The sequence below is a fragment of the Chrysoperla carnea genome, chromosome 2 (assembly GCF_905475395.1).
Source record: "Chrysoperla carnea chromosome 2, inChrCarn1.1, whole genome shotgun sequence".
NCBI lineage: Eukaryota > Metazoa > Arthropoda > Insecta > Neuroptera > Chrysopidae > Chrysoperla > Chrysoperla carnea.
The window spans coordinates 52199717-52224953 of NC_058338.1; the positions used below are offsets into that span (position 1 = coordinate 52199717).

The following is a 25237-nucleotide window of genomic DNA, read 5'->3' on the forward strand; positions in this document are numbered from 1 at the left end:
AGATACCAGCAGATAATATTCATGTAAGTCAGATTGGTAGTGGTGTTAAATAAGATACATATTTATTAACATTAAACATCCATTTCATATGATATGAAGTTAAGAACCCCTTTAAAATTTATTAATATAATGTCGTTACATTGAAAGTAATATAACTAAAGTACGATATATGGTGTTTCAAAATTGTATGGCACTATTTTAGGTGTAAATATACGTAATGGCCATATTCTCAACCGTATTAAAATCTTTTACAATTTCTTGGTTAATTTTAAATGTCTGTGAGAAAAGAACGCGCACAAATTTGATGTAATTTGCATTTCGGCCCACTTTTTTTAAATTTTGGGAAATGATAGTTTAAGTCATTCTAAAGAAACGTCCCCATAGTCACAAGTCATGAAAATGACAGGATTTCATGTTTTAGCTAAATTAAAGTTGGAAAATGTACTCATTTGTATGATATATGTCTATATGCATGTATATAGGCAAATACATATACAGATATGTATAGCTTCATGCATACGTATGTTTTTATAATTCTAGTTTTTTTGAAGAATATGTTACGAAATTCAAAGAAGAAACATGTTAAATGTTCAGTGGATCAATAATATGAAGTGTTAAGACCAATATTTTCATCTACATATATACGTATATGATTTTTGACAACCAATAACAATAATTTTTTTATACAAATGAGTACATTTTCCAACTTTAATTTAGCGATAACTTGAAATCCTGTCATTTTCATGACTTTTGACCATAGAATGAAACTTTTATTCAGAATGACTTAAACTATCATTTCCCAAAATTTGAAAAAAAGTTTGACCGATTTGCGAGTAACGTCTAATTTGTGCGAGGTCTTTTGTGCTTATTTGAGTATTACAAGAATTTTGTTGATTTATTATTTTCCATATTGCTGATGATTTATCAGCATTTATAATTTAAAAGGGTGTTGTGATAACGTTTTGTGTTAGCTCTCTTGATTTCTTTACAAATTTCTGAGTAGTAAATGTTTAGTTCTATGACTCGTTAGCATTACGGGTGTTATCCAATTTTAATTTTTTGTCTTACCCATAATAATAATGAATCTTTATTGATGAACTCAAATGAGTTAATCAAGCTTTAAATAAATAGTATTCTAATATAGTCGAACAAACGAAACACTTAAAACAGTAAAAGTTAAAACAAATGGAACCGTAAGACTGATTTGAATGCCGTTTCCTCCATTTCGTAAAAGCGTCAGGAGCGTTTTCTATTGAGTCAGAATTGGTCTCCGAAGTACCTCAGGGAAAACGATTTCTACATCGTCTCCTGAAGTTTTTGGAAAATTCTTTATATAATCGGCCCAAACTCGTTACTCAGGAACTTGCGATATTTTTCTGACCACGAATATGCAATATCATAATCACTCTTGATCGAATTGTGAATTTATTATATTTACAGTCAATTTAAAATGCCTTTATAAAATGCATTTTATTTACGCAAATTCCATATTTTAAATTTTTTATAAATCAATTTAGGTCACAAAATTTTCTGACATTCTAACGAATCGATTGCAGTAAACCGCAGTCAACTTCCTCTCACTGTTCAAATTTTCGAACTTCAGTGCTTCGTTTCCGTTACTAATAGTTCATATGAACTTTCTTCTCCTATGTTGAGCTTAAGAACGTACACCTTAGATAGTGCCCTGCATTTATGAAACACTCTGAATATATATGATATAACATAATAATATAACGCATCTTTAATAATGTTCCACAAGAGACATCATTATACTGTATAGGGTTAACTATATTTAATATCTTTTACTTGTTACGTAATGGTTTATTAAAATGCATCATAAAAAATATTATTTATTTCTTATGAAAGTTCAAATTCACTTTTTATTTATTTATTCTCAAAAACAAAGGGAGATTTCCTTTTAATTTAAAATTTGGGTATAATTTATAATTACAATGGGAAACATGGGAATCTCGGGAATCATATTCTCGATATGCATACTTTTATTTGGTTTCATTATGGTAATAAATTATCTAACGTATTGGGATAAACAATTTCAATGTAAAACATAATGTAAAGACCTAAGATTATCCCATCTTCCTTGCTCAAGTGAAGTGTAACATTTGCACAGGTTCTTACGATTTTAGCTATTAAGGATTCTTGCAGTTAAAGATGTTCCTATATGTAAAAAGAAGTTTAAGGACCATAGCGTCAGTTTTGCGCGGTACAGGTGAGAATATGAGTGTCCCTTTAGTTTCTTATCCCTGCACCATCAAAAATGAACGGCGTTGGTGGATACTAGCAAAGCATAAGAATTTGAAGAAAATTACATAAATTCCGTACAAAAATTAATCTGGTAAACGGAAAGTTAAAAAAACTTTTTGATCTCCCGTCAATTTCCGAAGCCCTAGGTGATTTATTTCTGTACGGCATGTATGTAATATTCTACGAATACTTATGCAGAATTAATATCCAGCAACGCCGTACATATGTTATGGTGCAGGGGTAGATACCAAGAAGTATGACTTTCATATTTTTACCTGTACTTTACTTGTACCGCGCAAAATTTTCACCTAACTTACTTTTACTTAAAGGAGCATCTTTTACAACATGATTCCTGGTGGTTTATTTTACCCGAACGATTTCAGCATGAGTTGTAGAATATATATATACAAATCTTAAAATAATTTTCTATAACCATGGTGGTGACCCTATAAGTGCGAATTCTAATTTGGTAACTTCGTAAGACCATGTTACTCTTTCGAAGGGAAGATAAGATAATCGAGGGTCTTTGACATTCTGATTTACACTGAAATCATTTACCGCTATACGGGACAGACCCCATAGACAATATAAACAAATAAAAATATGCATTCTAAGAATATGTGAGATTCCCATATTTCTTACAAAAAACAGATATTTCTCATTATCCAAATATAGATTTTATAAAAATAGAGTGCGCGAGAGAACAGGGAGAGTGTCCGCCGTGACGGTTTCAATTGACTGATTTTTTTAAGGAGCCAGAATTTATATCCCCCTAAGATTATGATAAAATGCTGTACAATTTCTTTTTGAAAAATAGTCATAGAGATATTGTGATCTTGACCGACCTTGACCTATGAATTTGAAAGCTTTAAAAAAAATAGCTTTTCATTGAAAAAACCGATCTCTTGGAATCCATTTTTAAAAATTTTTAAGTATTGGGTGAAAACCAGAGGCAAATTTTTTTAGTACTTCCATTAGTAAATTACACAAATTTGAATTCATTTTGAGAAAATGGTAAGAGACTGGTTGAAAAAATGACAACTTTAAACTTACAAAGTACTTAGCTTTATTAAACTGTGAAAAAATTTTGTTCATCATTTTTAACTATTGAATTTCATTAGTTATATCGAGCCGTTAATGCATAACATTTTCCACCTGAAAACTCTATGAATACTAGAAGGCATAATCCATGTACAGGCATTGAGCGATTAAATTACAGGAGAAACTGATTTGCACAGAACACTTACTGTACATGTAAAGCTTTCCACTCGGTTTAAAACTACATATAAAAATGATTGATTGTGTTTTGAATTTTGTGATATCTAGATATCACACACCCAATTTTTTTAATCGTTTATCTATATGAAAAAAACATGCATGAGCGCCGCCAGGACTACATTCAGGGAGGGGGGGTTTGTTTCAACTGCATCTATGCTTGGGCGTGTCAAAATATACGACTATTTTCTTTTACTTTCGATACCGAAAAAATGATTGCTATGCACCTCTAGAACATTATGCCCACGAAAATTATGAGTAATTAATACTAATAAAAAGTCCTTCCTTATCAAAATTTTCATTTTTACCTCAACCCATTATGAAAAAATTCATATCTTATATTTATTAAAATATAGATTTGAGCAAATCTCAAATCATATTTTGGTGGGCAGTTAAACTTTCTACAATAGAGGTGTCTGACACTTTTAGCCGCTTAAAAGATATTGAAGGACAAAATTTCAAGGACTGAAAAACAACTTGTTTTCTTAATTTTATAACTCACCGATAAATAAAACTAATTAAAAGGGTAATAAATATTTTTGAAGAAAATTTAAAAGATTTACTAGAATGGTCTATTTTGTGTATTAGAATGCTGTGAGTGCTTAAAAGATATTCGTAACCAAGGTTCAAAGCCTACCAATTTTGGAAGTTTTTCATAATTAACTTAGAAAATACGATTTTAAAAATGTATTTTTAAAATATTTAAAAAAAATCGAGTTTGCAATTTGTATACTTTGGAGCTCTTATAGTTGAAGACTATAGATGTGCACACAAGATCCAGAGGCGTGTGTGGCAAAGGTAGTTTTTAATTAATTCAGGTCGTTACTAGCAAAAAAACGTTGAATGAAAATCGTGGGCTATGACTAATAGAACAGAAAAACTTCCGGAAGCTGCGCAGATGTGGTTTTATTGACGAATTGAGCGTATTTCTGTGCGGTTAATTAATGGTGAGGCATGAATTTTTTTGTTGTTTGTGAGGTGTGAATTTTGGGACTGAAGTGGAAAAGAGTAGAGGAGGACAATGAATTTTAAAATTTTTCTGTGTATTTTCCTTCAAGGCAACCCCTCGCATACGCTCTCGGCGTGCGTAAACATATATCTACCAGTATTACCCATAGATTTAAGGCGCAAATTAATTTACGCTATATTAATACAAATTTTTTAATTATCCAGTGCTTTTTATGCATACAACTTATATGCATATAACTTTATTACTCCTTAAGAAAGGAGTAATAAAAAATTATCGAATTATCAAATCTTACAAAAGTGGTAACATGAAACAATTTTCTTGTGGACGTGGAGACGTGGAAGCGTATTCCAAGTCTAGGCTACAGCTTTTGTCTTACACATTCTGGATTTTATTATATACAACAAATATGGGTATGCACATAAAATGATCACAGCAGTATATTTAAACGTTTCATTTTTTCACTACCCAAAAACACTGAAGTAATATTTTCATATTGCGAGAGCAAAGTATTTACAGTAAATTTTTTCGCCAACCATAATGTAAATAATAATAGGTTTAGTTTTGTTGTAACTTTATGGTGGGTAATCATAAAAACGTAATTCACTCTGTTGAATGTAAAATGTTTTGGGTTAAATTGTGATAATATCATCATAACATGATAGGTACAAACTAACTAACTACCGATTTAGGTAGTTACTAGAAGTGAGACAGCAATATATATATATATACTGATGTTAAAATGATATTTACGTTTGGTAATGATACGTCATCGTATTTATTTAGTAGTATGGTTTGAAAATATAGAATGATTTAGAAAGATGACACCAGCTTCCACCCTGATTTGGCATTATTAGAATTATAGATAATTTTTTCAAATTCTTTACTAGCTGTTGGGTCAAAAAAAACCAAAACAAATTTATTTTGAAAGAAGTCTCGTTCAAATTAATCGGACCAAAACCATTTCGGTGTTGTTCTTCAAAGAAACTAAACCTAAAATTAGTAAATAAACCGAAAATTTCTCTTTGTAAAAGGTTTTTTTTTTACCGGTGACTTCGATATTTTATATAATTAACAGATGCTTAACAGATTAATACTAACCTTCTGACATATTGCCTTCAAAATCATTAACTTTATGTTTTTAAGATAAGAACTGGAATTGTTGGAAGGTACATAAAGTTTTTCTTCTCAAGATTTTATTTTCAAGTTTTCTTGCCACATTCTCCACACACGATCAAAATGATTCGAAACAATAAATAACTTTGAGTGATTTGAGTAGAATAATAGCCAAACTCTCAATCAAACAGTAATAATTATTCGCCAAATGGTTTAAGATTTGGCTCAGTAACGAAATTGGTCAAAAATTTTTTGAAATGGTGGAGTAACTGGGTTTTAAAAAAACTGTGAATGACTCATATTCGATCATTTTTTGTGGAGATCCTATTCGATATTACAACAAAATTTCGTGATTATTAATTAATTCATTAAATAATCACCCCTATATTTGTAATGAATTTAATGTACCAATATATAAAATATATATCGCTATATGTATATGGACATACATTGAACATAGATACTCATGAGCATAACACTACCACTGATAACCTCGAACATTTCCGGTCATTTTGCATAAAACACCAGCAGTGTATGTGTAATAGAACCAGCATTGAGCTAGGTTTGAATATATAGCTCTGGGTATAGCTGCTGATGATGATGATGGCGATGGTGATTCAAAAACTACGTACGTCCCAATAGGTAGGTAGTAGGTAGGTATAGGTAGGATAACAAGCATCACACATTTTATGACATTCATAACATTATTTTATCAAAGAGGTGTAAGTACAACGTTATCATTATATTTATTTTTGTGTATATAATGTACACGTGTAGGCATCAAAAGTTGATTCAATCGTCAAACTATTAACAAAACCATTAATGATAAGAATTAATAGTTCACTCCAGGAACACCTGCAAACGGGGGAGTAAAGTGGAAAGTAAAAAGATGTCGAAGAGCCAGTATCGTTTATTGAGGAGTTAAAAGACCAGGTCAGAAAAACTAGCTGCGTATTTCAAAGTCTTGTCTGTATGATCTAAAGTAACTGCTTCTCGAATATCGATAAATTTCCCCAATGAAAACCAAAGCATTGTTATGCTTTCTTGCGCTTTATTTCAAGTTTTGGAAATTTTTAGGATATCATTTTTTAGATACCGACATACGCTGTCAAAAACTACGAAAAACAGACATAAATTATGAAAAAAATAGGAACATGAACCGCAACGAAATTATCCTCAATAAAAACGGGGAAAATTTAAAATCGTGCCTATATTTTGCATAAAATAATATTTACACAACAATAACATTCCCTTTCTGCAACTGAAAAATAGTCACTGTATACTAAGTTGATGGCATGCGCGCATATAATTCTGGCGCTAGAAGAGATGGAGGAGTAACAGGTTAAACATTTTGACTGAAAATTCGAGATCAGTGACCTTAAAAACTCCCTTATATGTCATTAAAAGTATTAATTTGCATAAACATGGTATGTATTTTTTATTTTGGGGTCCACTTATGTAAACTAAAAGAGGGAGGGGGTGAAAATCGAATCAATTTGATCTTAAATTCAAGACCAGCAACTTTAAAATCCCCTTACATGCCTTAAAACGGTTTGATTTTCAAAAAAATTGTATTATTTATTTCGGAGGCCTTTTTTTCTGAGCTAAAAGACGGAGGAGGGGGCAAATTAAAAATTTTGACTAAAAATTCGAGATTAGCGACCCCAAAACCCCCACTTATACGTCACTAAAATATTAATTTGCAAAAAAATGGTCATTTTCTTTTTGAGAGTCATTCAGACCCCGAGAATAATAACTTTTCCACTTCAAAATCAACAAGGCGGCAATATTTCAAATTTATGCGATGTACGATGAAAGTAGACTATCGTACATCGTACGTTCCCAGTGATCACGTATGTACGATAATTTTCGTACGGTTCTGAACGCTAAAACAAATAATACGACTGAACTTGTATTTCTCCGTGCCTGATCTTCTCCTATATATTGATGAAAAACTGAGCCAAGTGGAACAAAATAAAACATTTGCTTTTGATTATTTCATGCTCAAATGGATTCAATTATTTTTTATCAAGAATGTACATTAATGTACGCTTGTCAAAGTAATATATCCTGGTTGATAGTACCGCTGCCTAGCTAATGTTAAAATACTACGTATATGATAATATCCACTGTGTTCATGTTTACCTAATTGACATTAAAAAAAATGAGCGAACCTAAACGTTGTTTACATGTAATTAAATTTTTTTTTTTTTTACCTACAACTTTTTTTTTTTTAGTATTTATTTTATGTTTTTACTCAATTTTCTATATATTTTCTGTATTATTCATATTTTTAATAAAGTGATTACCGCTTGATATAGGTGTTGTATTTAGGTCACATACTTATTAAAATTTAATCTAACACTGTTTTAAGTAAACAGATTAACAGGTGTGTAATTAATTGAATGTGGGATTGCAAAAAAGAAAAAAAAACAAGCATTACTGATCATTACATGAGAAATTGTAATTAAAAAATAAAATATTAATTGCCTACTACAACGTTTAAAATTGCACAATAAATTTATTTAATAAAGTGGTAGGTTTTTATGATGCTATATTCTTCCAGGCATCTTTTGGAGAGCAAATGAAAATTATTTGTAAAATTGGTGGATAACTGATGTAAGGATAGGAGGGATAAAGTGAAACAATAAAGTGTTGTTGAGATTTTAAAAACAAAATATTCAACAAATAGTTTAAGATAGTTTAGATCTTTCCTTGTAAAATATTAAAATTATTTTCTTTTATCGATAACTGGAAAGTGCAACTCGCCAACTGGCGATAATAATTCGTACTTAAAAATAAAATCAGAAGAAGACCCGAATCTTGTAGTAACAATTTCGACTACCAGATGGCAATACTTGCACTTACCATTTTTTAAGGCCAATAAAAATATTCAAATTCAAATAAGATAAATTTCGCCAACTGGCGATAAGAATGTGTACTATGAAACAGGAAGTGGCCGCTTTTTCAGTATTTCCAATTAAGACCACCGGATCACTTACAGTATCAATAATCTTAAGAAATAATTTCAAACAAACGTTTTTAAAATATTTAAAGCTAATTTTTCAAATAAGCTCTTCTCTAATATGATTTTTGTTGTACAGTGTTCCAGGTCTAGGGTACCACGAATCAAGGGTCGGGGTAGAGTCAGACAAGACGTACGAAGACCACAAATTTATAAATCAGATAAAAAATTGTATTCTTACAATATTACAGATAATCAGCTTTATGACTCACAGTTAAATTATACCGAATGATTTTATTAGAAAAATAGGAAATACGCTATAATAATAAACTCATCATTAAAAAAAAAGAAAAAACTACAATAAAATGACGGTCTGGACATAATACCAAAGTCTGTGTTATTAAGGTTGTTTCACTGGCACTACGTTCTCGTATATTAAACCTAAAGAAGTTTATATTTCTGGCATACTCCGCTAATTGCTAAGATTTCAGAAAATATTGTGTTAAAAATCTCCTCAACATCATGTTGACATTGCGAAATATCAACGATCAATATACCCAGCGAAGAAGGTTTTTTTTATTCTCCCGCTGCCACGATGTTATAGGAATTGTAAGTAATGGAATTATTTACAAAATAGGTTCTTTACATAAGGGTTTAGTAATAAAAAAATATCTGTCGATGTACTGTTATAACAATATCTTTCGAGGCACTATTAAAACAATATTTGTCGAAGAACATATTGGATGAATCAAGGTGAATAGTTTCCAGGGTACTAAACTTTACCCTATTGTTTATATACACGGGATGTTCTGTTATTGATTGCAGAACATTATACCTGTAAATTAAGCTTATCAAGACAAATGGAAAAGCTCGTTACCAAATTTCGATCTGAGGCCTGATTCTGGGGATGTGGCTAAGAGAAAAATAGAAAAATTTATGAATGGTCCGTTATGGACAATGGTTCGTTTTAATGAAATACATGCTTAAGGTATGTGATATTCGCACGATAGTTTGCGTACAATACTTAATTTACAAAGAAAGGGAGTGTAATAACACTTGGTTTTGATGGATTAGTTTTTTTATAATAATAAATAATGAGTAATATTGCATTTAGAGACGCCTTCCACAATGATAAAACACATCCGCTGTTTAAGTAGTGTTTTATTGAATGAATTTGATTTTGTGGAATGTATTTTTTATTAATTGATTATAATAAGAGTAGGATAATTATCTCGTAAATTAAGTTTCATATAAAAATTCGGTAAAGAATATTTTCTTCTTCTTTTTCTCAGTTTTTATAGGAAGCAATATAGTTCTGCAGCCAATAATAGAACACCCTGTATAATTTAATACAATTTCTTTCTATTCCTTTATAAAATAAAATTAGCTAAGGTCATGAAATCATGTTCTTCATAAACAGAATATAATTATATTAATAGATTTAACATTATGATAGGTTTGTGTAGCAGGTAAAACTATTTTGTTAAAAATAATTATGTTTACAAAAAAAAAAAAAAAAAAATTGGAAAAAGATTATAATCTGTAATGAAAATATTATTATTCCATGTATTTCATGATTAAAAAACAAACAGTAATCAGACGGACATAAGAGGATAAAATAATACACCTTTGTGACATGACCTGTAAAAAATACGTCGGAAGCATAAAAATAAACAAACACACGAAGTAATTTTTAAATTAAACGAGTTGATAATTTTCAAAGAATGATTTAGGGTTTATATGTGTAATTTTGTTTTGTTTTTTTTTTAAGTTTCCTAATAATATTTAAAAATTATTTACAGGGGTGCTAATTACTATATGGCTAAACTATTTCTATAAACTTAGAATCATAGTGAATTAAATTTTTGTATTTTTTTAATTAATGTAGTTCGTATATCGTTAAGAAACTTAAGGCCCGTTTGTAAAAGTAGTATTTGTAAATCTTGTATTGTTTTGTAATTTTACCAACATGATTGTGTAAATCACGGAGGTTTCAATTCAATTAATATTTAGACTTATAAAATATCTCTTCAATTATATTAAAATTAATTATAAACAGAATGAGAAAGTTAAGTTTAGATGTTTTTAAGAAAAGCAAGTCAATAAAAGTCCAAAATTGCGTATTAATATTATTATTATTAATTCTCATTGTAATTTTCAATGAATAAACTAAAACACTAATGATATAAAATTAACAGGCAAAATATATTTCAAAGTTGACCCATGATGGTAAATATATAAATAAATTAAGGAGGATCCCTCACCAGTAATAGAAAAAAATAAATTAGTAGAAAATGATCCAAATTTTTAGTATGTTGTAGTTAACGATACATATTATTAAATCAAAAAAAAATTTGGGTATCTTATCGATCAATTAAGAGAGTAATTAATCAATTAAAAATACACTAAATAACATAGCATGATATGAGGATGATTATGTTATTTAGTGTATTTTTAATTAATTAATTATTCTCTTAATTGATCGATATGATACCCAAATTTTTTTTTGATTTAATAATATGTATCGTTAACTACAACATACTAACAATTTGGATCATTTTCTACTAATTTATTTTTTTCTATTACTGGTGAGGGATCCTCCTTAAGGTGAAAATAAAATGCTGTTATTGAACAAATATTGTAAGTTTTTACTACTATATTAGTAAATATTTCTTTTGGGTACAATCAAAATTTTTCTAATGAATATTCTAAATAAACTTAATAAGCCGAAAAGTGTAAAACACTCATCTTTCTAATACAGTAGTAGCCACCGGCATGTTTAAATAGGATTGTAATTCTTAGAGTAGGTAATACCAGATGGTACGAAGATCGAAAAAGTATATAGTTAATAGTCACGTAGAAAATAATCATAAATTTGAAATAGGAATTCAAAGAAGTATCTCACCGGTCTCAAATAGCCCTATATTTTATTTAGAAATATGATTTATATAAAATAAAGCAAAGTTTTGGTGTAAAATAAAATTCAACCAGCAGCTTCACCAATAATTAGTTAGCGCCAAATATTAATAATTAAAAAAAAAAATTTTGTACAAAAACTTGCTTTTGAAATGATCCTTCAGAATATACAATTGCTTCACTTAAATAATTAATAGTTAGTTATTCATAATTAATAATTTTTAATTAACGTTTGTCTTTATTAACAATTACATATACATAATTATTTAACTGAAACAATATATATAGAAGGAGGATTTCAGGAGCAATTTTTTGATCCATAATTTTTTTTTAATATTAACAATGTAAATTTAAATTGAGTTAATTGACAATTCAAATTTTTTAATAATGAATAACTCTAATTAACTATTAATTACATAAGTGGAGCAATTGTATATTCTGAAGGAGCATTTCAAGAGCAATTTTTTGATATATCATGTTTTTTTTAAATCATACTATTTGGCGCTAACTAGTTTTTGGTAATAGCTACCATTTATTAAATAAAAATTTTATTTTCGCAACAAATAGGACTTTGTTATTTGTTTACACTGTTTTATTAATTCTAAAACTGGTTTCGGAATTACACAAATATTCAATAAACACACTGTATAAAAGGTTACCTGCGTTGATATAATAAATTATAACACTCTGGTTATCATGACAATCATTAATCATTGATACAGTTAAAGTATCGTTCCAAACTCATTCCCTGTCAACATGATAGGCACTAAATGTTTAACATTGTTGTACATTGAGTATTAAATCTAAGTATAGATGGCTTACTTTATACAACAATAAAAATACTAAATGCCATGCATGGCAAACATGTTTTTAAATGTTTACAGAACTTGTTGTTAATATTGGTATAATTGTTATCCTACCTACGTATATACGCATATATAGATGAAAAATTTATATTTATTATTAATAGACGAAGAAACGAAGCACAAAAAATGACCAAACTTCGCAAAATTTGAGCAGTAAGTAGGATTTGAATGCGGTTTTCGGCATTCAATTCATTAGAGCGTCAGGAAATTTTGTGGCCTAGTCTGATTTATAAGAAATTAAAAATCTGCAATAAGCATAATTAATATGCATTTTAGAATTGCATTTTAAATTGACCGTTAATATTAATTTCGCAACTCGGTAAATAGTGATGAAAATGATTTCAAACTTGTTACGCAAAGGTTTTTGAGGTCGCTGAACACGATTATTGTGATGAAATTGGTATCACTGGTACCTGTTGCAACAGTATTCCCGTCGCCTCCTGAAGTTTTCGAGATATTCGTTATATAGTCAGTCCAAATTCGTTACTCGGGGGTTTTGGTCAATTTAAAATGCAAATAACAAAGGGCATATTAATTATGCTAATTGGATTTTTTTTATTTCTTATAAATCAGCTTAGGTTACAAAATTTCCTGACACTCTAACGAATCGAATGCCGAAGAGCGCATTCAAATCCGACTAACTGCTCAAATTTTTCGGACTTTAATCCTTTGCTTCTTCGTCTATAAAATTTACATTCAAAATTCAAAAAGCAGTAAAGTAAAATCCACATTTAATAACGCTCATTTTAGACTAAACGCATTAAGATTACAATTGGACGAAGAAAAAGAGCCGAGTTTTGCTCGTGGTCTGTAGTCTTTCCAAAGTGCTTGTAATTACGTAAAGGGGGTGAGGGGGAAACCTTTTTTGGTGATAGCGAATAAAACCCCTGATGCAGGGGCTGCTTGTGACATGTAATATGTCTGCCTTTTTTCCAATATAATTTAAGTCACCTAAGAAGTGAAAATTGAAGTGGGCGAACGACTAAGTCTTGACTAAAGAGGAAAAAAAGGAAAAATTTATTTTTGTTTTGAAATTTCATAAAACGGGGTGAAGGGGATACTCTTTACGGATTTAATATAATATGTAATAAATAAATCTTTACTAATATTATAAATGCGAAAATAACTCTGCCTGCCTGTCTTTTTGTGTGGTAGGTCTCTGGTTTGTGTGGTAAGATGAACTAATATACCCCCTTTTCACATTTTTATTTAAATCAGTTCATTAGTTTAGGCATAATTGCGTAACACGGACAGACAGAGGGAGTTACTTTTGCATTTATAATATTAGTCATAATTTTGCAGTGTATTTTATTTCATAGTTAAGATAGTTTATTGAAAAAATATGCATAATTACTATTAAAACAAATGAAAACAAAGAATTGACTTAGTTAATTGTTAAAATACCATGTATAGACTGTGTTGATTACACATACCTACTTATACATGTCACACATATCTGATAATCCCATAGTAATACATACTATAATTTGCATCTAATGTGTGTCATCGTGAGTAAACAGTAATGTTTCCAAAAAAATGTTTCAAACAAAAGTTGTTAATTTTTTAATAAGGAACATTCTTCTATCTCTAACAGTTTACAAGATGGGTCCTACGGAACCAAGACCCTATTGACATATGTTGCTCATTTACGAACTCGACCTCATTTTTTGTGTCCTAAATGCGCTGTAAAATTTCTGCTTGTTATCTATTTTCGTTTTTGAGTTATCATGTTCATAGACGGGCTGACAACCGACAATGAACTAATTAAATAATTCTATGAACACCTATACCAAAATTTTTTTCGTAGCTTCAATATTTTTAAGCGTTACAAACTTGGGACTAAACTGAATATACTATGTATATTTCATATACACACGGTATTAAAAGGAGGCATACAACATTTTGGCATTTATACACAATGAAATAATAATAATTATAATAATCATAATAGTGTATCTATAGTTTAAAACAACATTTATATCATTAAAACACAGCCCCAAAACACTCCACTTGTCGGTTAATTAGAGAAATATATACCTCATTACCTGTATGTTTGTGTGAATAGCACTTCGGTTCAATGTGAAAATATCATTTAATATTTGAAAACATAATAAAGGAGTTTCCATTCAGTGTGTCCGCGTTATAACTTAAGCAAAGTTGCATGCCAGTTATCTGTTAAAAATTTTTCTGATTGGAAAGAGTTTTTCATGGAATTTTTGTGTGATGATTTTTTAAGTTTCCAATCTTTTATTTTGAAAAAGAATTAGAAAACCAAAAAACGCGCAAACACTGATAAGCTCATTTTTAGATGGAATGAAAATAAAATATTCAGTTTTTTTTCGGGGATGTCTTCATGATAAATCAGGGATTATCTTTGTTTTTTTAAATGGAACTATATTTTTTTGTAATTTAGATTAAAAATAATTCTTGCTTAGACCTCACTTTTTAGTTTTATAGTTTGTTGAAGGCTAAAAACTAGACGAATAGTATGTTCAAGAAAAATTTTTTCGCATTTTAGTTATTTGATTTTCAATAAAATTGAATCTAATATATATATAGCTATAACTTTGAAACTTGAAATACCAAAAATCAGGTGCCAAACAAAGCCTAGACAAAAATAGAGTCAAACAAAAGTTATTTTTTTCAACAATTATAAACGGAGCTCCAACCCGATTTTGTTTATATAATAACCACGCAACAATCAATTTTGAAAAAATAATCATGCAACATTCAATTTAAAAAAATTCCATTGATGGTATCGAACCTGATCTATGAAAGGTTGCGGTCGACATTTGGTTGGTATCTCTCTTAATTTCCATGAAACACTATATCAAATACAATTTCAAACGTATCACCTTCTATAACTTTTGGAAGTTCAAAGCTCGGACTCACTCAATGATAAACCCTTTAGAACATAATGAGAGCGGGTGAATGGCTGATTGTTTGCAAAAGTGATTTGTTTATAATTTATAGTACATAAACAAAATAAATATTGTATGTGAATATAATATTATATAACTAATTTTCCATAATTTAAAAAAACTGTATGTATTTACCACCCATAATTTCAATGTCAATTTTTAACAAATTAAAAAGTTCGAATAAATCGTATAATTGGAATTTTAGACATCTACGGAGATCTGCTCGGTGTAGAATTTACGTTTATAAGTAAATCCTATAAGTAAACAAATTTTTTAATTTTTTACTTCTTAACTTGAGGTCGAATAACTTATTTTAAAATAGAAAATAACTTAAAAGTTATTTTAAAATAGAAAATGTATACACATATTGTTCTACTTATCGTGTTATTTTCAATTCTACCATTATCAATTCGTTAATTTCAAGGGGGATTCCAGTAGGACTGGATATTTTAGAAAACTACAAAAAAAGAATAGTACAGTGTAAAATGTAGTGCTTCAAAGAATAATTTCATTTGAATTGCTTTTTGTTCAGAAAATCATCGCCTAATGCGTCTAAACGTTTCCAAGTCCTAATGGAATCCCCCTTGAAATTAACAAATTGACAATTAAGAAATTAATAAATGCTTGACTTTTATGCTATCTAGTTTTAATTTATTAATAGTTTTTATCCGATTTTATTTTATCACGCAAGTCCATTTACAGTGGAATAACAAAACATTTCCAATTAGAAGCAAAGCGAGTCATGCTAGACCCTTAACCTTGCTATTATGCTTATAAATAACAACAAATTAAAATACTCACATTTGTTGTCTTGTTTAAATTTCGAATATATATAGAATCTTATAATTTGATAATATTTACCTGAAACAAAAAAACGAATGATAAATAGGAATGTATTAATCGATTAAATAAGGTGAATAGTACTGTAAAATGTTGAAAACTTGTCTGACATTATTACAAATATTCTTTTTTTAAATTCACTAACTAATTTGTCAATAAAACAAGTGAAACCAAACAATTCACTGACTTAATTGTTGAAATACCATGTATAGACTGTGGTGATTACACTGTCACATTACACATACATACATGTCACACATACATAACTGATATTACCATATAATACATATCTGCTATACAATTTGCGCCTATTTTGCGCCCTCGCGGGTAAACAGTGATGTTTACGAAAAAATATTTCAAACAAAAGTTGTTTATTTTTTTATAAGAAACATTTTTGACATTTAAACTTTTGTTCTATCTCTAGCCGTTTACAAGATGACCCAGCTGACCCATGTTGCTCATTTACGAACTCGACCTCATTTTTTAAGTCCTAAGCACGCTATAAAAATTTCAGCTGGATATTTTTTTTCGTTCTTGAGTTATCGTGTTGACAGACAGACAGATGGACAGAAAACCGGAAATGGACTAATTAGGTGAATGTATGAACACCTATATCAAAATTTTTTTCGTAGCATCAATACTTTAAGCGTTACAAACTTGGGACCAAATTTAATATACTATGTATATTTCATATATACATGGTATAAAAAGATTAATAGAAATCGGTTGGCGTGATATTGAGTTATTCGTTCATTTGTCGCGAGCATACTTAATGCAAATTTAAGACTTATATGGTTTTCCCATGAATGCCATTGTCATAACTGAACCAATTTGAAAGGGGACCACACGAGAAACACCAGCTTTCAAATAAAAAAAAATTATCAAAATCGGTTCACTCAATCCAAAGTTCTGAGGCAACAAGCATTAAAAACAGTCGAATCGGATCTGTTTTTGTTTCTGATCACGAATCTGAAATCTGGAACCTAAATTTAAAAATACCAACCTGGGGTACGTAATTTATGCCATTTTTTCCTCAAATTATCTGTTTTTACGAAAATTGATTTACATTTTTTTATGTGGCCAATCTCGTTCCGGAGTGTACGGGATTCCAAAGTTTTAGCTAAAAATTCACTTTGCAGGTGAAAATTTAAATGTAAACATTTTGCTGCGTGAATTACTCCTCGGTGATCTTACATCCAAACGAGATTCATGCCATTTTCGGCCAAAATACTCACTCTTTTGGACGAAATTTTAAATATACATATTTTCAAATATATGTAATCCAACATCCAATTTATGGCTAATAAATGGCGTTGTGTGCATTATTCTTTGACAGCTTATATTACAATTATTGAACTTAATTCATTTTCAATATTAATTCAGGTAATAAGTTAACAGTTCGTCGGACTAATAAATATTTCAGCAGTTGTTGCGCTATGTTTGAGATGTATATTGACATTAAATTATGCAATTAACTAATGAACAGTTACGCGTTATCGTTATAAAACTTCCACGTTATATTACAGACGCTTAAATGTATTATTTTTATAATACACGAAGTGTCTTATATTTGATAATATATTCTCGCAATACTACACTTTACAATATACTCTAAAATATGCACGAATATATTAAGTAGTATACTGAAAAAAAGCATGAATCCCATACTGGAAAAAGTGAGTCTTTTGGCCAAACATGACAGACATCCCATCCAAGCGTATGGTATTGTTGAATTTAGATCCCCGTTTCGTGACCAGCGACTAAAAGAGTCGTCTAGAACCCATTCCGCAAGTAAAATATTCATTTTATAGACTGTTATCATTGGGTGGATTCGAAGGGGATGATATTTAAACAAAAAAATGTATACTAAAAATTGGGATAAATATCAGGCTATTAAATTAACCAAGTGGAATGTATTGTTTAGGGTGATTATAAAATGGTGTAACAATAACAAAGGTGTGATCCCCTAGGTAGTCACATAGGGTAACTTTGGTCGCAACCGCTAAGACATGAAAACTATCCTCTTTTATAGGACATTGAATCATAACAATTGACTGAGAAATACTTTTTTTTTCACGAACAAGTAATCATTTCAGAATTATGCAAAGGCCGTTGAAAAAAACTTTTCTTCTAACAACTGATGGAGGAAATTTTTGACATCCATAGCTCCGAAGTGAACCGTTTTCGGATCCATGTTCAAGTTAACCGATTGTAATGTTTTGATGCCAAGAATCAAAATACCTGATACAATATTTGTTGTTTAAAAAAAACATAGTTTACTTCTTAGTTTTTCGGAAATTGTTGCATTCTAACAAAATTTGATGCAATGTCTCAAATGCAGTATTACTATTTGCTGAACATTTCCAATAATAATATATTGTCCAATTATTTTACATTATTACTGAATTTGATTAGTGACAGTCGGTATTTGGCAATAATGTATCCATATAATTGATAATAAATTATGAAAGTGAATTGAAAGACATTATTACTAAATAAATTATTGTTAACAATTTTAAAAGTTTATTATTGGTAAATTAATTATGCAAAAATGATCATAATAACCATAATTATAAAGAGCCATTAGTATTGTTATAAGGATTATTGGAAAAAATCAATAAATTTTTAATGAAATAAATTACTTTTATAATACAAAATATTACAAAAAAAATTTCATAATAGCTAGAGAGATGTTATTAACAAAAATGCACTACATATATGTGGCTCTAATGGGCGTTCGAAAAGAATGATTTGGTAAAAAACTATCAGTTTTTTCCATCTATTCAGCAGTTTTTTCCATGTATTCAGCAGATGGAAAAAACTGATAGTTTTTTTATCAAATCATTCGTTTCGAAAGCCAGTTAGAACCAAATATAACCAAGTCAAGCAAAATTTTTGCATGCAACTTCTATTATTTTTAGATATTCCAAAAAAAAGTTTCTAACAAAGGTTTTTTATTATTTTTAAAGAATAACTTAAATTTATACATTTCCAAAATAAACCATTTTCTTTTAAGATTTTTTATACCATGCATATGTGTAATGTGCAAGGTATACTAAGTTTAGTCCCAAGTTTGTAACGCTTAAAAATATTGATGCTACGAAACAAATTTTGGTGGTGTTCATAAAATCACCTAATTAGTCCATTTACGGTTGTCCGTCCGTCCGTCCGTCTGTGGGCACGATAACTCAAAAACGAAAAAAGATATCATGCTGAAATTTCCAGCGTACTCAGGACGTAAAAAGTGAGGTCGAGTTCGTAAATGAGCAACATAGGACAATTGAGTCTTAGGTCCGTAGGACCCATCTTGTAAACCGTTAGAGATAGAACAAAAGTTTAAATATGAAAAATGTTCCTTATCAAAAAATAAACAACTCATGTACGAAAACATTTTTTCGTAATAACATTTTTGCGCTCTCACGAATAACATCACTGTTTATTCGTGAGAGCGCAAATTATTCGTAATGTATGTATGTGTGATATGTATGTGTGTGTATTGTGATGGAGTAATCAACACTGTCTATGCATGGTATTTCAACAATTAACTCAGTCAATTGTTTGTTTTCACTTGTTTGTTGTTAATTCTAGGTGCAAGGTTTTGACCTCGATTTAATGTGTCTGTCAATGACTCTGTTAAAAATAAAAAGTAACATAAGTTGTTTTAAAATATCAAGGGTTACTAATGATAAAGAAAAATTTGTATAGATAATAATGACATGACAAAATTTTCAATGCCATACACACTTATACAGATCACAGATTAAATAGTGAAAAATACTCAGAACTTTTCTAAATGAGAGTGTTGATTAATTGGACCATTAGTTAACAATTACTACTGAAAAATGTATCTTAAAATAAATTTTATTGTTGTGCTATTCTTGTGTCTGTGTTTAGTGAATCATGTTTTAAGTTCGCGAATACTTTTCGTTATGATGGCTCCATCGTTAAGCCATCATTTATTCTATCAGCGTTTAATAAAAGAGCTATCATTGCAAGGACATGATATTGTCTCGATTACTCCCGATCCGATAGATGATGTAAAATTAACAAATCTAACCGAAATCAGTATTAATAAAGAAACATACGGTGTGTTTCATGCTCAAAAATGGCTAGAAGTTGCTCAATATAAAAAACTTTCAGGAATACAGCAATTGCGCTATTTTTTACCAGATTTCGCAAAAACAGCCGATCAAGTCTTGAGTGCATCTCAAGTTCAAGAATTAATTCACAATTCCAATGAACATTTTGATTTGGTGATTGTAGAAATGTTATTCTATAATGCTCATTTCTTTGCATTTGCGGAACGATTTCAGTGTCCTCTTATAGGATTGGCTTCTTTGGAGACGACTATTAATGGAATGGATGCAATTGGAAATCCTCCGGATCCCAATTATTATGGTAGCTGGTTAACGGAGTTTTCTGGTGCAAATTTGAATTTTTGGGAACGTTTACAGTTATTCTGGCATCATATTGATTTTCGATATTTTTATCATTACCAGTATTTGCCAATTTCCGATGCTATGATTATCAAACACTTTAATATAACTAATAAAACTGCATGGGACTTGGAGAAATCTGTTGATTTAATAATGACAAATACAAATCCAGTATTTCATATTCCTAGACCGAAAGTACCAAATCATATTGATATTGGGGGAATGCATTGGCGTGAACGAAAACCTTTACCCGAAGTATGATAAGCTAATTTTAGAACTTTTACTGTAACTACTACACCAACTAATTTTTTTAGGATCTGAAACAATTTTTGGATGAATCAAAACAGGGTGTCATTTATATTAGTTTGGGTTCAAATGTCAGAAGTAAAAGTTTGCCCGCCGATAAAAGAACAACGATTCTGAATGTTCTCCGACAGTTGCCTTACAATGTCTTATGGAAATGGGAAAGCGATTCTTTGCCTGATAAACCAGGGAATGTCTTAACGAAAACTTGGTTGCCACAACAAGATGTATTAGGTAATTTTGGTTTATAATTAACTTATTCGTATACTTTTCTCCCAATGATTTAAAATCCTCCCCTTTTCAGATCATCCCAATTTGAAAGCGTTTGTTACTCAAGGCGGTATACAGTCCATGGAAGAAGCCATTCGAAGTGCTGTGCCATTTGTTTGTGTGCCTTTTGGCGGTGATCAACAATTTAATGCACGCCGAATTGATGAATTAGAAATTGGTCGATCGTTGCCGTTTAACGATATTACTGAACAAACACTTTTGGATGCCGTAACTGATGTAGCCACAAACCCAAAATATAAGAAAAGTGTTACAAAATTTGCAAACATTTTATGGGATCAACCTACAAAACCATTAGATCGTGCTGTTTGGTGGGTCGAATATGTTATTCGTCATGGTGGAGCCAAACATTTACGTTCTCCCGCAGCTGATTTACCTTGGCACAAATATTTATTATTGGATATTCTTGGTTTTATTTTAGGTGTAGCAATTTTCGGTTTAACGATTATAGCAATTTCATTAAAATTATTACTAAGAATTATTTTTGCGACCAAAATTAAACACAAAAATGAATAATTGGTACTGAAGCAAAACGAATTAAAATTGAATAGAAGAATTTTTTGCTTTTAAGACAAACATTTAAAAATATCTACATTTTTCGGGATAGGGAAGATAATAAAGAAGATAATAAATTATTTTCCGGTTGAAATTAATCCACTACAACGCCTGAATCATGTTTTAAATTATTAGTTAAAGATAACTTTGCTATAAAATAAATTAAATTGATTCACTGATATCATACTTGACCTTTATCAAAACCAATTAATTATTTAAAGTAAATTGTGATCTTATAAAAATTGCATTATTTTTGAGTTAATTGCGTACAATATTTGAAAACATAAATTATAATATTGGTCTTATCAACTGATAAAGAGTTAAAAATTTCTTTATAAGTATGATTTGTATATCTACTTTTTTTCAATCTACCCTTCACAGTGTAAAAAAAAATTATTTTATTGTTGGTCATATAAGTTGGTCATATAAGTACGTCGACTGTTTATTTCTGTCTTCACTGAACTTGTACTTAATTTCTTTTACTATGGTTCGCTTTTTTGATTATCGGATTTGATATTTGCTTCAAAATACCAATTGAAGTCCACGATATTACTAAAATAACAAACAAAACACGCGTTCGTAAGATCACTCGCGTTTTTTCTAATATAATACTTCATAACGATCTTCGTGGTCGGTGGTATGCCCAGAATTTTTTGGCGCGTGCCATTGGTTCGCCATCTCTGGGATAGTGCATTAAAAATATTTCTGTGTCTTTGTTCATATTGTACTCATAGATGAAAATAGCTTTAATACGATATGCAAATTTTTTATAAATAATAGAAAAATGATTTAAGTAAATAATTTTTAAAATAAAATGCTTTTATTAAAATAATAATATGAAATAAATAATAAATTAAAAAATTCCAATAATAGAGAAGGGTACCACCAATCATGATAAACAACGCCCAATGTTGAAGTGTAATTCACGTAGGCAGTTAACATGAATGACATGAAGAGGTTTAATAGTATTTAGTATTTAAATTTGTTGTGGTATTTTTATTTTTATATTTTAATAAATACACGACGGTGATATACAGGGAGTTTTTAAAACATTGATAAAGAAAATTACCTTTAAAAAACGTCTGTTCTCTGATAAATTAGAATTAATAATTTAAATCGCTTTCGATACTTTCAAATCTAAATTTAAGGAAAAAAAAAAGTTAGAAGCAATTTATCCATATCAAATAGCCATAGGTTAAATCTTAATTAATTAATTATCTTAAAAAGGTAAATCTTGTTGGAACTAATTATTGTATTGTGTACAGAGTTGTATAATATGACGTTGCGCCATAAATTGAGACTTTTGCTCAACAAAATGGTACCAAAACCGTAAGATAAGAATGTATAAAAATATGTTATCAATTATTGAGGAAGTGTGCAATATTAGGGTAATATTTCATTAAATATAGAAACTTAAGTGTAATATATATTGTTAGGCCCTGGACGGCGTTATCCTTACAAACGTGGTTCTAACACATTAAATCAATCAAATTATTATTATTAAGTAATAATATTTAATGATAACCTTATTTAAAATATTGGCATAGTTTCGATTATTAAGTCAGCAAATTTATATTGTACCTTATATTGAATTGAGTTCTAATGTGTGATGGCAACATGGATGACTTTTTACTTGTCAGCAAAATCAATATTTAATATTTTCATTTTTACGTCAGAATATTTAATATTCTGACCTAGAAAGTTTGTATTTAAGACATTGGAAATTGATTAGAATGATACAGTGATTATACATACAACTTAGAGTTTAAACGTTAATAACATCGATACAAATTATAAATACTTAGTAACAATATACTGTGATCAATAAAGTGATATTAAATAAATTACAAAAAGTCATTTTCATTCTACAAAGGATTCATAAGGTCTCTCCTTTCTAAATACAAAGACCTTTGGTGGCAGCATCTTCCCCTGGACCAACCCAGGCACATGACAATATAACTTAATATTTGTATAATTTATATTTTCCATTATATTATATTCTTATAACGTCCTTCCACTTAAATTTTGTCATAATTTTGGTCAACGAGTATGATCTCCCTTTAAACTTTGACCTGAACATTGTTCTACCATTAAAGTGGAAATAGTTTATTGAACAACTCTGTGAAAATGTGTTGACTAGAGACTTTCTTCCTTAGATATTTTCTAAAATTCAAGATGGCAGTCATCACTTTTAAATTAGAGGGGAGCAACTTTATTGAAGTGGTTTGGAATACTTTTCCGAAATCCGATCGTCCTTTTGCCTGTAAACGTGACAACTCATAAATGACATGCTGTTCATAAGTGAATTAATACAAAAGTGAAAAGCATATTTGTAGTAAGGGGAAAAGTGCTTCCTTCATTTTCAGTTAGGTTATGCAAAATTACTACTATTTTAATTATTTAGTGAACGATCATACAGAAACTGTTTATACCATGTATATGAAATATATCAAGGTATGCTAAGTTTAGCCCAAGTTTTTAGGTAACGCTTAAATATATTGATGCTATGAACAAAATTTTGATATAGGTGTTCATAAAATCTCCTTATTAGTCCATTTATGGTTGTCTGTCTGTCTATCGTCTGTCGTCTGTCTGCCTGTCCGTCTGTCATCACGATTACTCAAAAACGAAAAGAGGTATCAAGCTGAAATTTTTATAGCGTGCTGAGGGCGTAAAAAGTGAGATCTAGTTCATAAATGAGCAACAAAGGTTTAAATGTAAAAAAGTGTTCCTTATAAAAAATTAAACAACTTTTGTTTGAAACAATTTTTTCATAAACGTCACTGTTTACCCTTGAGAGCGCAAATTATAAAGTATGTTATATGGGTATATCAGGTATATATGTGTGACATGTATGTATGTATAATGTGACAGAATAATCAACACTGTCTATACATGGTATTTAAACATTTAACTCAGTTAATTGTTTGTTTTTACTTGTATTTATTTATTTTTTGTTTTTTGTTACATGTTTTTTGTACATGCGTACAACGCAATAACATATATATAACGTATGTTCAAAACATCTTTGGAGAAAGATTCAAGAAGGTACTTTGTTAGTACAGGGTACTATGAGTTACTTTCTCACCTTCAATAATCTATGAATTTTCTTTTTACTATGTATATCGTGTATTGGAAAAACTCATAGTATAAAACAAATGTCGCATGAAAAACTAAACAATAATAATCATAATAATAATAAAACATTCAGCACCAAGTTGTACCATCATTTTATCAATAAAACAATAGGTTCAAAAAGATATTTTATATGGTTCGTTAGTATATAGGTTTGTTAGTTCACTCACATAGATTATACAAAATCCAGGCGCCAGACTATATTTTGTATCCGATTTTATATATTTTTACGTATTGTTATCAATTTACAAACTGGATTTATAGACGGTGTAAGTAAATTATGGAATGAAATAATCCATTAGTGATTCGAATAAAAATTTTGTATGTCAAAAACGAAAATTAGTTTTCAAACACAACTGCTTTAATTTATATATTATTATTACATTATTATT

At 29.5% G+C, this 25237-nt stretch overlaps 1 protein-coding gene across 1 annotated transcript; it reads left to right on the plus strand.

Moving 5' to 3' along the window:
* Positions 1-19918: 19918 nt before the first annotated feature.
* LOC123292757 (UDP-glycosyltransferase UGT4-like) lies at positions 19919-22654 on the plus strand. Its single transcript, XM_044873470.1, has 4 exons — positions 19919-20819; positions 20879-21101; positions 21172-21642; positions 22584-22654. Exons 1-4 carry the CDS (start codon positions 19971-19973, stop codon positions 22652-22654), a joined length of 1614 nt encoding a protein of 537 aa, XP_044729405.1. The 5' UTR covers positions 19919-19970.
* The last annotated feature ends 2583 nt before the right edge of the window (positions 22655-25237 follow it).